We start from the raw sequence: 15,226 nt of genomic DNA on the forward strand, positions 1-15,226 counted from the left end.
CAGTTAAAAGGAGATGGATGCAACATAATGGAAAACATGTTCCAACATTTAACAATGCATTGCTGGCATCAAATTAAAGACTAGTAAATATTTTTCATAACAAATTCATCAGTTTCAAAATCTGGTATATGGTCCTAGCTCTTTTTCTATTAAAACCAAAGATTTAATGATTTGCAAACCATCATATTGGTTTTGACAACATTTTACACAGTGTTTAAACTTTCTCAGGGAAAAACTGTGGAGCAGGACAGACTCCAAGTTGAGCAGAGCTGCAGTGTTGTAATTTTATTGTAATTAATGAAAAAACTTGTAGGCGAGTCAGGTTGGCTACAAGTTAGTGAGTCAGCGGACTGCAACCAAATAAAGACCAACACTGAATGTTAATACCAGACATACTTTTCCTCCATTCATTAATAATGCATTTTCTGTGAAAGCTCATTTAGCTCAACACAGATCAAGGACCCTCTGCAGGTCATGCACAAGAACCTTCAGTTTCTTCACACAAGCATGTCTGTGTGCACATGAAGGATTAAGCAACCCACAGTCCAAACAAGACGAAGGAGAGGTTACCATGGTGATGTGTAAATCAACTACCGGCCTTGCTTTGCTCTGTGAAAATCTGATTGAGCACACTCAACGTTCTAATCTTCAAATCTCTGTTTACAGAGAGAAGTATACCCAAATGTGTGCATTGGATTTTGTTTGGTTAGCCCTGATTTTTTTTTAACCCTAGCTTGGATTGGAACTAGCAATCTGATGGTCACATTTCAGTGACAGAGAACTCTGGTTTTCTGGCATTTATGAGTGAGTGTCCTGCACTTAACACATACTTTTCATTTAACTGAACACTTAGCAAAAAATATAGCTAATTCTCAAATATGTACTCTACATTTGTGAGTAATTCCAGGCTCTTTGCCTCAAGAACGCACACAGTCCCTGTGGGGATTTTATGCCTTCTTCTGTTTGTGCTGGAAAAAGGAGCTGAAACATGGAGGGCACCATTTCAACTGCTGAGATAAGCAGTGCATACCAAGAAGAAGAGATCTTACTCCATTAAACCCAGACTTATTAATAATTGCTGAGACACAATCTTTGTGCTTGTGTTAAATCACTAGTTAAATGTTTAATCAAGGTATGAAGCACAGATCATCCACCTTTCTATTCTTTCATTAGCGCAGAAGATGCTATAAAATCCAACGGATGGAAGACTGAACCTGTTTGTTGTGTGAACATATTAGACCTTGCCTGGTTAACCTCAAGAGGACAGAGTGGTTGGAGTGGGTTTACGACTGAGGTTAACACGAAGAAACAAAAACTTGTTCAATGGCTTTTCCATCCCAAAACAGAACGTGTGTTAAATTTACACTAACAACAGCACATTGTCACTCTGATTCTCTGGACTACAACAAAGCCTGAATGATCCTTACTGACACAAAGAGACTGGTACAGTAGACAAACTATTCACAACCGTAAAAAAAACGGAACAGTGAGGAAACAGGAATCCTTTGTTTCCTCTAACCAAAGATCTTGGTGAATAATTGAAACAAAGACAACTTTCAAATGTCAGGATTTGAGTTTAAAAAGGGTCAGAGGTTTCATGTGAAATGATTTTGAGCTCTAATGTCTGCCCTGAATCCTGTGTCATCTTCGTTTAACTTCTCTTGTAACTTTCATGATGACATGTTGACAATCACCACAAACTGAGTTAACTGTTGACTCAGCTAAAATATTCATCACATTTTTGTTTCACAACAAAAAATAGTGAATGAAACAAAAAGGGAATAAGTTGAATGAAGGAACAAGACTGTTAATATAAAAAAAGGTTCAGAAAAGGTGAAAATTTTAGCCTGTATTTCACTGGTACAATATCTGGTATAATTAACTGAAAGGTGATATTTGAGTTATAGAAAAATGTTTCCACAAATCCCATTTTTTACAGTTTCTCTTAAGGTGATGACACAGTCTGTTAAAAGTTAGAAACTTCCAGGTAAGGAGGACTTAATGCACACATAATTAAGCAAATGTATTAAAATTACGTGTTGTGCTATTGTGAATTAGTGTTGTTTGAATTCAGTGAATATTCAACCAAAAATACTCTAAAGTAAGTTAAAGGACTTATCAGACTTAATCACATCCCAGCTTTGTCTTGATAGTGGTTGAATTTCACAAGATTTTGCAAGAACAACTTGTTTTTCATTTTAAATTCCTTTTTGGAACAAAAAAGAAATGCAGCAGGATATGGTATGCTGTAAAGTCTTTTTTCAGGTTTCCACTGTAACAAAATACATCAGCCGTTTTGCTTTATGCACCAGCAACATAAAACTATGGATCCAATCTTATCATATCAACCTACAGGTCAGATTGTGCTAAAAAGTTGTTGACACTAAATACTGAAGTACGTATATTGAGTTTCCCTATCTGCTTATTAATTAAAGAAAAAAAAACTTGGCCAGAATTTGCCGCTACATGAATTTTAACCAATTTAATCTGTCTTGTGATTGATTCAGTGTTTTTATCCGAAGCATTACATCTGGATCATAATGAAACATTCACTCTGCTAATCAGATCAGTATGACTGTATTACAAGACTATCATGCAGGATTCATAAATGTTCTGGTGCTAATGTTACTGCATACAGAGAAATAATAACTTTTGTTGAAAAGAGTCAGAAACAGGCACACCATCAGACTTTCACCACAGTTTCTTCAGAATTTCACAGAAAGGATATAAGGACTGACGGCTCAAGTCCATGCACTTAGATATGTTTTATCTGACATTTTCAACACTTCTTGGTGCGTTTTATTTCCCCCGTTGATATGAAACACATGACACAAAGTTCATTAGAAAGGGGTTCGTGCACTCACTAATCTTATTTATAATGATCATTCTACCACAGCCCATACACCTTTTTATATTCCTTTCTATAGTCAAACAGGTTTTTCTGCCAGGTATGATGATAAGGTTTGAGGTATGTAGCTAAACAGTAGTTGGGAGTTGGTGCAGGAGCAAAATGCAGCTTTCCGTTTGCGTTGAATAAATAACAAGATGTGACTTGAAGCTTAACGAGAACATACGGGTGAAGTTCAGCTGTGCATGCGCCCTCTTCAAATAATAAATCTTAACAGCACATACTACAAACCAAATCATCCATTGATGTTTACCTGGTGACTCATAGCACTGCAGTTGTGATCGGTATTGTCATTCACAATCAGTTGAAATATGTCACTCCTGTTAGCCTGTGAGCTAGTTCAGTTAGCTACCATGCCTTCACGGCTCAAGACGTTGCGGTTTAACGTGTAGTATCATATCTCACCTTCTGCGATTACCCTCTTTATCCTCAACTTCATGTCACCAAGCTCAACGACTTGTCCGACGAAGTCATTCTGGTCCCGGCTGGCAGCCCCGACCGAGCCGGGCCCGGCTAGGAAATCCAATGCCGACTGGAACAGGGACATTTTCCTCAGCGCCCTGCTTCAGACTTAGAGAGGGCGGCTCCAGGTGAAGGAATTCGCGGTCTAAATCCCTACAGGCTCAAAATAAAAACTTAGCGGTGGTTTAAATTCCTATAACGGCTGATGAACAGGTGTTATTATCCTTTCACTGAACGCAAACATCCTCTTCCTGATGCTAGGCTGACGAGGCCGCCACCATCACTGCGCTGACTTCCGCGAAGGCTGATGACGTCAAGACACGACTCTGTCATGTGACGTAAAAAAAATTCTTGTGAAATGAAAAGCGTGCTCTGCATTAAAGACTAAAGAGCAAAATCCAGTCAATTTACAACGTGGTTAAACCCACAATATTAAAACTCACCGCAAAACGAAATAACAAGTTACAAAGTAAAACAATAGTAATAATTTCAGTTCTTATTGCACTTGCTTTTATACAACTGTCTTATATTTGCCTGTTTTTTAAGTAAGTATGTCAGGCACATTTTAAGTCTGATTTTGATAGCTGTGTTATAAAGTTATTACTTACTTTGACGTTGAGTGAACTGCACCCTTTCAGTTCAACATCTTTTTCGCTTGGACGCGAAGTTGTCAGTGTGTCTGAAAACGTTTATTTATTTATTTATTTATTTATTTATTTATTTATTTATTTATTTATTTATTTATTTGTCAATTCATTCGTTTATTTAAAAAGAAAATTCACATTACTGAACATTTCAACATATGCCAGAGTTAGCTATGAGCATAATTTTCATCCGTAGTCCCTGGCCAGGTAAAAGGAGAGATCATAACAATAGAAAGAGATTTAAAAGATACTGTAATTAACAATACATCCCGAAAGCATAAAGATGAAGCAATGAACGACAATAATGTCACCTTTACAAAAAGGATAAAGCAGCATTTAAAGTGCTATTTGTGGGCTATAAAACTTGCTTAACAATATATAATAGTTAGGAGGCACAGGCCTGTTCGATGGTTTTTCCAGGTTGGGGAAAGAATCCCATGCTTTGGCAGTAAAAGCACTGAGCCCTGTTCAGAACAACTTGTCCCCAAATTATTTCTGCATTAGTTGGTCAATTTAGAGTTTTTTGGTGCCCTTCTTCAGAACTGTATCCCTAGTTATTTTTTGTAATCAAGTATGTTAGTGCCAAACATCACAGCTAATGACAATTTTTAACCGAATTACAAGGAGCTGCAATTTAACGCTTGACATCAGAATATCACGTCAGGGCAAAACAGTGCACAATATTTGTACGAGGACGCCATCTACTGGACATTTCAGCTATCTAGCTATTTTTTATGTTTTATTTTATTTTTATACTTTGGGTAAGAGCTCTCTCTGCCACAAACAAAAACAGATACTTTTAAGACAGATATAGATTTCGGGATTACCTGGTCACATGAAATTTAATGAAAGTATGATTGCTAAATTAAAGCAACACAACTAGGTCATAGATGTGATTGGTAGCGTGTGATGTTTGAAAGCAAATGGGCAGAAAACAATCCTTTGTGTTTGGTGATCAACAACCCTATATTGGCAACAGGCCACTGACTAGAAACATAACTATTGTGTCTTCTCCCCCATTTTGATGTTAATTTGTTCCACCCATATCTATTGTTTCTGTAGTTCTATTCCTTGTGAAACAAAGTTAGATATAATTTTACCTACACCACTTTGCCACTTCAAACCATGGTACATTGGTTCAACTGAAAGAATAAAATAATTTTTTTTGGACAGAAGCAGCCAAAAATCAAAATAAAGGAGTAAGATTGCAGAGTAATCTGCTTGACACTGAGCAGGCAGAGTAATATAGCACAAATACAATCTGACTGTAAGTTGTGCTAAGAACCATAATAAATATAAGCACCTGCATCCAACTAAATCCAGATATACATTGTCTTTTCACTAATTCTGCATCCCTCATAATGCTGCACTAAAATAAAGCCGCAAAATACCACATCACCTCCACAGTTTATTATCATGTGCATACAACATTTATTAGGTAAATGAAAGGCAGGACATATGGTTCAGCTACTCTGTTAACATCACAGGATCCAAAGAGCAGGTATTGTGAAAGAATTGCATAATGACAAAAAATGACAGATGCAGCTTTTGCTTGTTACAAAATGTTAATTCTGGCAAGAGAGCAAGTGATATGAGTTCATGTGGAGGTGGGGTAGGATGACTTTGGAGAATCATGTCAGGGTCTACTGTAGGTCAGGTAAAATCTGAGCCACAATTATCAGTAAAACCAGGCACAAATAGATTGTCCTCTGATGTTACATGCTGAAATCACTGAAAAGGTTACATCTAGAAAAGTAAGCATAATGACTCTGAATGAACTTTGATATCTGAATTAGACAATCACACCAAATTCAAATTGCAGATTAGTTTTCTTTTTTCTTTTTAAGCTCATTAATAGTTTAATCAGTGCAGTTTTCTCGCAACAACTGAGGTATAGTTTGCTATATGCTCATGTTCAGTTATTCACAACTTCCTGGCTAACACTTTTATCATGGTCTTCTTACTCCAACCTCTTCGATAGATGCTCTGTCAAAACTAATGTGGTTCTAAGAATGATAAAGGCTGCTAAATTTTGGTACTCAGCTCTTTAGATACTTCATGTTCATAGCATGGCATTACAGTGTTTATCCATCCAAATACAAATATATCCCTGTTTCTTCAGGACTATGCTATGGTTCACAGAATAGTGAAATATGTTTGACAAATACATTTACAGATATTTGATTCCTTTGTAATGCGTCACAGTCTCAGTCTGAAACAATAATAAAAGCATAGCTTTGCTTTTTGGCTAATGTTCAGTTCAAATGAGTGGTATTTGCATTCAGTAACTAAATGTGAAAAAATGTAACCTCTCTCATGGGACCGCCTGTTAGTGCCCGAGGGAGACGGAATACCTTGATCCTCAAACAACGAAAATGTGTTTACTTAAAACGTTTCAAACCAGTTTTCACACGAACTGTTCTAATTTATGTGAAGCATGTAAACCGTAAACGAGGAATAAATGTGTAATGTGTATTCCAGTTTTACAGAATAAGCCAATTACAGGCTTGCAGTGGTGCAAACTTGACACAGACACTAAATAGTTACTTGTTTTTTTGACAGCCTGTTGAGAAATAACATGAAATGGGGCAATAAGCTTTGCCTCAACCTGTCTGAGACAAATGTCCCATCACTTACAGTTTGATGAGACCATCGGACATTAAGGAGGGTCTCTTTTCCCCTTTTCTGATTGGGCACACCTCTGAAGAACTCACATGAACCAGGTCGCTGGTTGGCTGATAGTACTCTTTTGAAAAACAGAAGCCGGTTTACCATTAAGTAAACGAAACGTCAGTCATACAGTGACGAAACGCCCTCAGCATAGACCGATCCGTCGGCTGATGTGGAACCAGTTTGCCAAGGACCAATCAGAATCCTTCATTTTGACAGGCAAGTTAACCGCGTGCACAGTAGATTTGACTACAAAATTGTGTCGCACGAGGGATGTTCAAGACTTTAACGGCTGCAAAGTTTAGTCTTGTTAAATAATCCACAGAACGTATCACATATTATTTTATCAGCACCGAGGAAATCATTTTAGAAACACTTCTGTCAAAATATATGTACCCTAATTGATTTTCAGTTGCTGTGTTATATCAGTGAAGTTGTAAAAATGTACTCCACAACTATTCTCAGATGAATATTAGTGAGATTCAATCTACTTTAGAAGAAAAGTATCTTTTTTTTTTTATTTCATATGATTTCATTTTAAAATTTGCCTACCTATTTTTAATAGTAAAAGACTTTATATATGTTGCGATTTTCAAAACAGGATTACAAAGTGCTCCAGAAAATAAGAATAAAGTTTAAAGAGAAGGACACACAAAGACGTGGTTCATAAATATCGTTATGTTATTTATGTTCCCTTTTGGAAACCCCAACCTCAAGCAGATATTCCAATTTAGGGAGCCATTGTTTAACAGCAGAATCATTATTAAACATTATGCGTTCTTGAACTCATCTTTGTTACTACGTCATGACGCCGGGGCGTGGCCTGTCAGTTTTCCTATGCAGCCCCACGCTTCTCTTTGACAGTGAGCCTTGCTAGCTGTCGCCCGCCCTTAGGTCTCGAGCCATTCAAACTAAACAGGACACACGAGCGTTCCTTACCTCAGCGGACAGTTAGCTTAAGTAAGGCGCTCGTGACCGCACGCTAGCCGTTGTTTGGAAGCCGACAGAGAGAAACTACAAAGATGTCAAAAGACACGGAGGTCAAGAGCGACACAATTATGGATATGGAGAGCAAGGTGCTGTGGTACCCGGACTCCAAGAAGAACACACAGATGGATAAGTTTAGGATACAGGTCAACGGGGACTTCGGGCTTAATCTGGGTGAGTAAAGAGGGGAGGAGATGAGAGGTGTGGAGGTAGGGAGGGAGGCAGACGATGAGCCAGACGCAGACAGAGAGCAGGAGACAGAGATGTGTTTGACTGAATACAAAACGGAGGTTGAAGCCTACGAAGCCGGTTACATGAGCTTAATAGTGTTCCCTTCACTGCTATTCAAAAGCATGTCGTGTTATTATCTCTTAGTGACTATTATCTGAAGCAGTGTTTTGAGCTAGCTCCACCGTGCAGCCATGTAGCTATTTAAATAGATAATTAAAGAGCCAGTGATTCAGCATTATAACACCACTCTGCAGGTGTTCATAAAGATACATTAATAACGATGCACAGGGTCTTTTCCACCCATGTCTCTTCCTGTACGACTATTTTGTATTTTTTATGCTAGCATGATCACGTCCACTAATTCAGGTGCATGTTGTAATTGTTTCTTTAAACCTTAACGTGCTGAAAAGAATGCTGAAAAACCCGCCGGGTATACTACTGGGGAAAGTGGTTACGTAATATTGAAGGGATGGGAAAGGTGGTGCACATAGCTAATGCAGGTGTTTAACATGATACTATGTAACTTTATACATTCATCATCATTTTTTCTATTTTGCTCATTGATGATTGGAGAGCAGACGGGTCAGGGAAGGCATCAAAGCATTTTAGCTACTGCTTATCTAAATTAATTTGATCCGGCAATTATTTTCCATTTTATAAAACTGTAACATGTCAGAACGTGAAAATGCTCATTACACTTTCACTGAAGCAAAGGAGACGTCTCCAGGCCTCTCTTTTTGTTTACAATCCAATGATCCCTCCAGCATTGTTACAGAAGAATAGCATCATGGTGATTCAAATTACCATAGAGGCTGCAAATACTTCACCTTTGGACTGAAAAAAATATGTTTACATAGGAAATAGGTCATTTGCGAGGCTTAATACAGTAGGAGCTAGACGTTTAGCTGGATAGTAGAAGACTGTCAAACGACATTTTTTTTTTGTTATTTATATATTTTTGGGTAAATGGCAAGTACAGGTCAAATAAAACCACTTGATAAAAAGGCATAACACTTACTGATTGAACTAGATATTTAGTTATAAACAATCAAACCCTGATTACTCTAACTCATCTTTAGTTATAATGATGATTATAACATTAAATAATAACCTTAAAATGTACTTTACAAACTTTGTAAAGGAAAACTGTTTTCAATGACTAGAAGTAAGTGAAAGACAGTTTTATTTGACTTTTTGTGTATTTAATGGTTATTAAAGAAACTAAAAAAGCTGATTTCCACCCATTAAGTTCTTTCTGATCAGTATTCTTACATTTTTTTTAACTGTAGCATTTCCATGTTTTTCCACATTGCTCCATTTTGTTGTTGTACAACTGTTCTGACCACAGTATGCACTCTCTGTCTTAAAGTCAACTACAACGACTTGTACCAGTGGTCGACAGATAGTTATCCAGAGTTCTGGGCTGAGGTTTGGCGCTTCTGTGGAGTCCTCAGCTCCAAACCCTATGAAGAGGTAAGGCACAGTGTTGTTAGAATATATAAAAACAAAGGTCAATCATTGAAATAACAATGCTGTCTGGTTTGAGCTGCCTTGTAAAGAAAAGGCTATAGCAGGCATTTAACCTCTCCAGAGTTTCCTGGTTTCAGTGGTTGTAAATTTCAACTTCCTTTAAGGTCATGCCTCAGCCAGACTGCTTATCTCAACACATTGAGTTTATACTATTCAGGAACTAATGGAATAGCCACTGCCTATTCTGCTGGGTACCTCATTTCCAGTGCATATTTGTTGTAGACTTATGTTATGCTAGTTTGATTGTAACACAGCTTGTACTGTACCTTAGTTTTGTTTCAAAGAACAACAATAGAAGAAGAAAGAATGATGCAAGGTAGAAGACAACACAGGTTTTACTGCTACCTTGCATGGCCAACAGCTTACAGAGGGGCTGCAATCACCATGTGATTTAGGTGGTCTAGAGCTGGTCTGTCTGGTCAAACTGAAAAACACAACACTTACATATAAAGGTTATTGATCCTGTTTGCTCTCATTGACAGCACAAACTACTGTGGGTGGCAGATTTTAGACCCGCATTTGATAAAGAAAAAGCCCCATTGTTTTTAATGTTTGGGGTTAAGTCATTACAGTTTGGTCTGTCTATCAGTTGAAATGAAGTCAAAATAGATTATTTATTCTACTTATGGATGTATTATGAACTCATGACACTCTTCTCACTCTCTCTACACTTGCTATACAAGTGTCTTAAGTGCTTTGCCTTTAATCAATGAAAAGACTTGTTTAAAATGAGGTGTTGTTGAATCTTATTCATGTGTGTACTCATAGAAAAACTGAACTTTTAAGCCCCTTGACTTTCCCTAGTTCCAGGATACAGACACTTAAGTTAAGGCTGTTAAGAATAGTGTGCTGCACCATGTTGTCAACACACCCGCACTGTACACATGAATGAAATGTTCCACGTCACATTGGCCACATGTTTCTTTAAGCAAACATTTTAATAATACCTTTAGACTCTGGAGAGTGTACATCAGACAGCAATAGAAGACAAACTGACAATGATGTCAAACAAATTTCTTATTTTTCTGGTAGAACATTTGGAGAGCTATTACATCCCAGTGTAACCATGGAGTTTTATAACTGCTTTTACTCATGTAAATATCTATTGCATAGTGATAGTCAATAGGTTTGCATGAAAAGTGTGTTAAGCAACAAGTTTTTGTTTTGGGTTTTTCAGTTCCACTTAGGTCTGGGTTGATAACAAATTTTGCTGGGGGAGATATTGTCCCACAATTATTGATGATACACAATATTATTGGGATTTCTTCTTTTTTTTAGACCAATTTAACCACTGATATAAATATAAAATATAATTTATTGTACCATTAACTGATTTATTGACTATCACCCAGGTCTAGTTGCACAGCCCTGTTTATTTCAGACCAAAACACAGAAAATCTCCCCCTATACTCATGCTCTGCAAATTTTACACAGGTCAGTTTGGTCAGGAAGAAAGGAAGAAACATCCTTAGTTTGGGACATTAACCCCTTACTGCCTGAACTAGTTTACAGTTATGTTCAAATCTTGTTTTTGTGGGTTTTTTTGCATTCTTACAGATGCTAAATTGAGAGGAGATTGTTGATTTGAATATAGCACACACAATAGTTATAATTAACTTATACGGTGTGTATAGATACAATAAGTTCACCCTCTGACCAATATATTGGGACACGGTGCCTTTGATACGGTACTTGGTGTGTGTAGAACATAAATCAGTGGGCATTATTAGGATACAAAGGTCATCTCAGCTGCACCAAGACCTGACTGGGTTTGTCACAAATTTGCATCAACAGGCATCAAGGGGTTAATCTGTGAGTAAACTGGTCTAGTCATTGACAGTACTGTGTTTCTCCTATGTGTGTGTGTGTGTGTGTATGTTTAATGGGTGTACACCAGGTTGTGGATGTTTCCAAGCGGATCTCAGATGTTCCAGAGTGGTTTAAAGGGGCTCGACTTAACTACGCAGAGAACCTGCTCAAACATGCTGACCAGGACAAAGTAGCTCTCTATGCTGCGAGTGAGTATATGATGCTTGATGGAGTTTTAATATAGAGTAACTCACCTGTCTCAGCTTTGCACTCTCATACACTGTATGTACAGTCTGTGTCACAATTTTTTTATACATCTGTTTTTATGATTTTTTTTAGCTTACACAACATATACACAAAAACACACAGATACACATACACACACCAACATACTGAACTTGCACAGACAATACATTGAACCCACTGAAAATGCGTCTTAGCTCCCTCCCTTGGTCCAAGAGCACCTCCTAAATAAGGAGTAATGAGGATCATTCAATCCAATAGATACATAAGAAGTAAAGCATAGAAATTTGACAGCTTTTGATGGTTATGAAGTCAAAAACAAAACATAACAAACTAAAGGGGAAAAAGATTTAATACTAAACAACTATTAACAGCAGCAACAAGCCAGTTAAGAGAGTTAAATCTTTGACACATTCAGTAAATAAAGACCATACTTCAGTAAACTTGTCCAGGGCAGCACTTCCTACGACATTGGTTTATTTGTCCCACAAATCTCACTGCCACTTCCTTAAACCAAGTTCAGTTTCAGTTATATTTAATATCTTTTGTTCTTTTCAAAAGCACCCTTTGGTTTTACATTTTTATTTCATTGTATTGTTTGAGCCCCAATTTGTATTCACAAATAGGATAGTGAGACAAGCGAGTTTATGTCTTAATGTCTGTACTCGGGCATAAAACAACAGACCTGAAGAAAGACAGGATGGATGCAGCGGAGAGCGCAGGGCTGCACACGTCACTGTGTTATTAGATTAACTGCTGCTGCCTGCTCTGTATCCTAGACCCGTCACCAACTAATGGATGGACCCTTCTTTATCACCATATCTGCCTATCTGTGTGTATACAAGGGAGAGTGGGCTTTTTGCACTCACACACACACACGCGCTCACACACACAACCTTAATGTGATTATGACAAGGCCCATTGGTCTCAGTGCTGTGGAGCGACTGTAAATGTTAGTAAACTATTACTTAGAGAGACAACAAGACTGTTCCTGTCCATCCTCTGTCCCGCCAAACAATTCATTTCTATTTATGTCTTCATGTCTGCTTTGCTGTTACTTTTTTTTCCAAAATGAATCCAGGATTTTGATGGAATTGTGTCAACAGATAAGCAAGGATGACTAATCTTGACGTGATACCCTGTCAGACTTTCAATATCTAGTTTCTTTCCATTTGCTGAATATTTCTCCCTTCCTCTTTTCTGTGTTTTTTTTTTAACTTGTTCTTATTTTGTATCCAACACCCAGCGGAGAAGAATGAGGAGATTGTTAAGGTGACGTTCGGGGAGCTGAGGCGTGATGTGGCATTGTTTGCTGCAGCCATGAGGAAGATGGGTGTTAAGACCGGAGACAGGGTTGTAGGTAAGTCTCTGATTTATTCCCCTATGTCCTTCAGAAAGGAAAACAAAGTGACTTCAGAATTTTAAGTGTAACTTTTGTACCAGCTAGATGATTTCCAGCCAAATGAACTAATATATTGACTCTTAACTTTCTTTTTGATGCATTTATTTCCTGTCCCGTCACTTCTTTTACTTACATATTTTAAACTGGTTGCAGCGTGAGTTGGACATAAGCTCTTTGGCCCTAGCTGTGTGTCAGTGTATAGGTGTTTCAAGTGTGAGTGTGTTTACTTTTTAGCAGGGCTGGCTGTCTTGGCAAAGGTTGCAGCTCTATCTGAATGTCACCATTTATTTTTTCAGAGTTCATATTTGAACAGGGAGGACTTCAGATATTTCCTGCTACACATTTAGAACATTGATCCAGATTTTCTTATTCATGCCCGTAAACCGAGCAACATTCACCTTCACTGAGCAGGACGAATGCAGCAACTGACATTTAAATACATGTTACTTTGTTATCAAACAGTCAATACATGAAACGCTGTGCATAGCTTATCACAGTTGTGTTTCTTGTTGCTACATTGCTGCCTGTGGAGATGTTTATTGAGCCACATAAACTGCTTAGTTATCAAGATTAATTACTCAAATGTTGTGAAACCAAACTATATTTGACCCTAACTGAACAATTCACTGACTAGTGTTTTACAAAACGTTGGGTCCCTGCAAGGGGTTTTATGATCACAGTTAAAATGAATTTAAAAGTATTTGAAATGTGTGAAAAACCAAGATTCACAACAAAGTTAAAGGAACAGTATATCTCAGTACGAGGGATAAACTTATGGAATAATCTGAGAAAGTACACCAAACAGGCCAAATCAAAATATATCTTTTTTCAAAATATTATCAAATCTAATTTGTTAAGTAAATATGGGGTATGGGGATAAGAGTGGAAATAAAAATCACTTTTTGTTTTGTGAAAATTAGGGAAGCCTTAATAGAGATCTTTTATGGATTTTGCTTTATCATTGTTTTATGTTTTTTTTTTTTTTTACAAGGGAATGGGCAGACAATTTAACTATATTTCTTTCTCCTTCCTCCTCCCTTTTCATATCTTTACAATTTTTTTGTACTAAATGTTTCATTTTTTGTTAGAATTAAATACATAAAGTAAATTCAAAATCAAATCAAAAATACACCCTATGATACTTCTGTTAGTTTAGACTCCAGCCTTTGTGCATGTTGATCAGATTGTGGAAGTCTGACCTCCTAAATTTTTTTAACCTAACAAGTGAAATTCTTGCCAATTCAAAAAAATCCTTTCAATATCTTTCCTGCTTATCCCATTTTGGGTCGCCTGTCCCATCTTTCAATGGGTAAGAGGCGGCACCCTCTGAACAGATTACCAGTGCATCACAAGGCTAATGTATGGAAACAAACAACCATTCACTCACACCTAAAGGCAATTTAGAGTCAACAATTAACCTGTCAAGCATGTCCTTGGAGTACCTTTAGATATGCAGACTTTGAACAGAGAGGCCCCTGTCTGCCATAGATTCAAACCAGGAAAGTTTTAAAACAAAAGTGTTGATCTTGTTTTATTTTTCACTCACAACTTTGAAGCAACAGTTGAAGCTGCCTGGTTATGTGGGTTGGGTATCATTCAAACCCTATCCTGATACAGGCTGGGCTTGTAACATACAGGCTGTATTACAAAAGCTTATTGACAAAGCTAAATGTCAAACTGAGTCTTATCTGTCTCTGAGTCTGATTCATTGTCTGCTTTCTGTCACAATTCAAGCTTTGATTCAATAGTGTTTATTGAGCTCTTTGTGCAGAGGCTTCAGTTTCAGAGATGTCGTCGAACAGTAGCATCTCAGATGTCTCAGCCGTCAATCTTTCAGGGAGCTTATATTGTGAAGAATTTAAAGGATCGCATCCTGTACAGTCTTGTTTTTATTTTCCAAATTCTTGTCAGATGATTAAAAGGAATTGAATGAAAGCTTTTAAAAGCAGGAAATGTTAAACCCTCTAATAACTTCTACAAATATAAGTAATTTCTATCAAATCTGTAGATAACAAAGAGGGAATTAGGGTTGTAATTTTGGGTCATAAATAGGCAGTTGAGGCTACCCCTTGGTCTTGTTTACACACAGTAAGTCTAAATGAACGTATTATTAATCAATTAGCCTGGTTTGTTTGTACATTAAATGCTCAGAAATTATTCTGTTTTATGTAGAAGCAGCACCGTGCCAAACAGGCTGTAGATGGTCACTGTTCGTGAAGGTGTATTGAGCATTCCTGTCCAGGACTGACCAGGCAGTGGATAGAAGCGTGTATGTGTGTGGGCTCAGAGGGAAGATGGATACTGCACTTCGGGAAATCCATTAGCTTAATAACTTGAGCT

General features: G+C 37.4%; 2 protein-coding genes across 3 annotated transcripts in view; one reads left to right on the forward strand and one right to left on the reverse strand.

Annotated features, from left to right (window-relative positions):
* The window catches only part of gak (cyclin G associated kinase), a 28,960-nt gene extending 25,280 nt beyond the window's left edge, over nt 1-3,680 (reverse strand). For both annotated transcript variants that reach the window (XM_074669973.1, XM_074669972.1), the window contains exon 1: nt 3,314-3,680. In XM_074669973.1, the coding sequence (XP_074526074.1) occupies nt 3,314-3,455 (142 nt within the window). In that variant the 5' untranslated portion in view covers nt 3,456-3,680. The remainder of the gene's footprint in view (nt 1-3,313) is intronic.
* Nucleotides 3,681-7,515: 3,835 nt separating this feature from the next.
* The window catches only part of aacs (acetoacetyl-CoA synthetase), a 51,398-nt gene continuing 43,687 nt past the window's right edge, over nt 7,516-15,226 (forward strand). The window contains exons 1-4 of the mRNA XM_074671039.1: nt 7,516-7,845; nt 9,272-9,375; nt 11,330-11,450; nt 12,731-12,844. Coding sequence (XP_074527140.1) covers nt 7,707-7,845; nt 9,272-9,375; nt 11,330-11,450; nt 12,731-12,844 — 478 coding nt within the window. The 5' untranslated portion in view covers nt 7,516-7,706. The remainder of the gene's footprint in view (nt 7,846-9,271; nt 9,376-11,329; nt 11,451-12,730; nt 12,845-15,226) is intronic.

This window comes from Halichoeres trimaculatus, unplaced genomic scaffold, assembly GCF_033239565.1.
Source record: "Halichoeres trimaculatus isolate MK-OKI-2021-1 unplaced genomic scaffold, fHalTri1.1 fHalTri1_scaffold_5, whole genome shotgun sequence".
Taxonomy (NCBI): domain Eukaryota; kingdom Metazoa; phylum Chordata; class Actinopteri; order Labriformes; family Labridae; genus Halichoeres; species Halichoeres trimaculatus.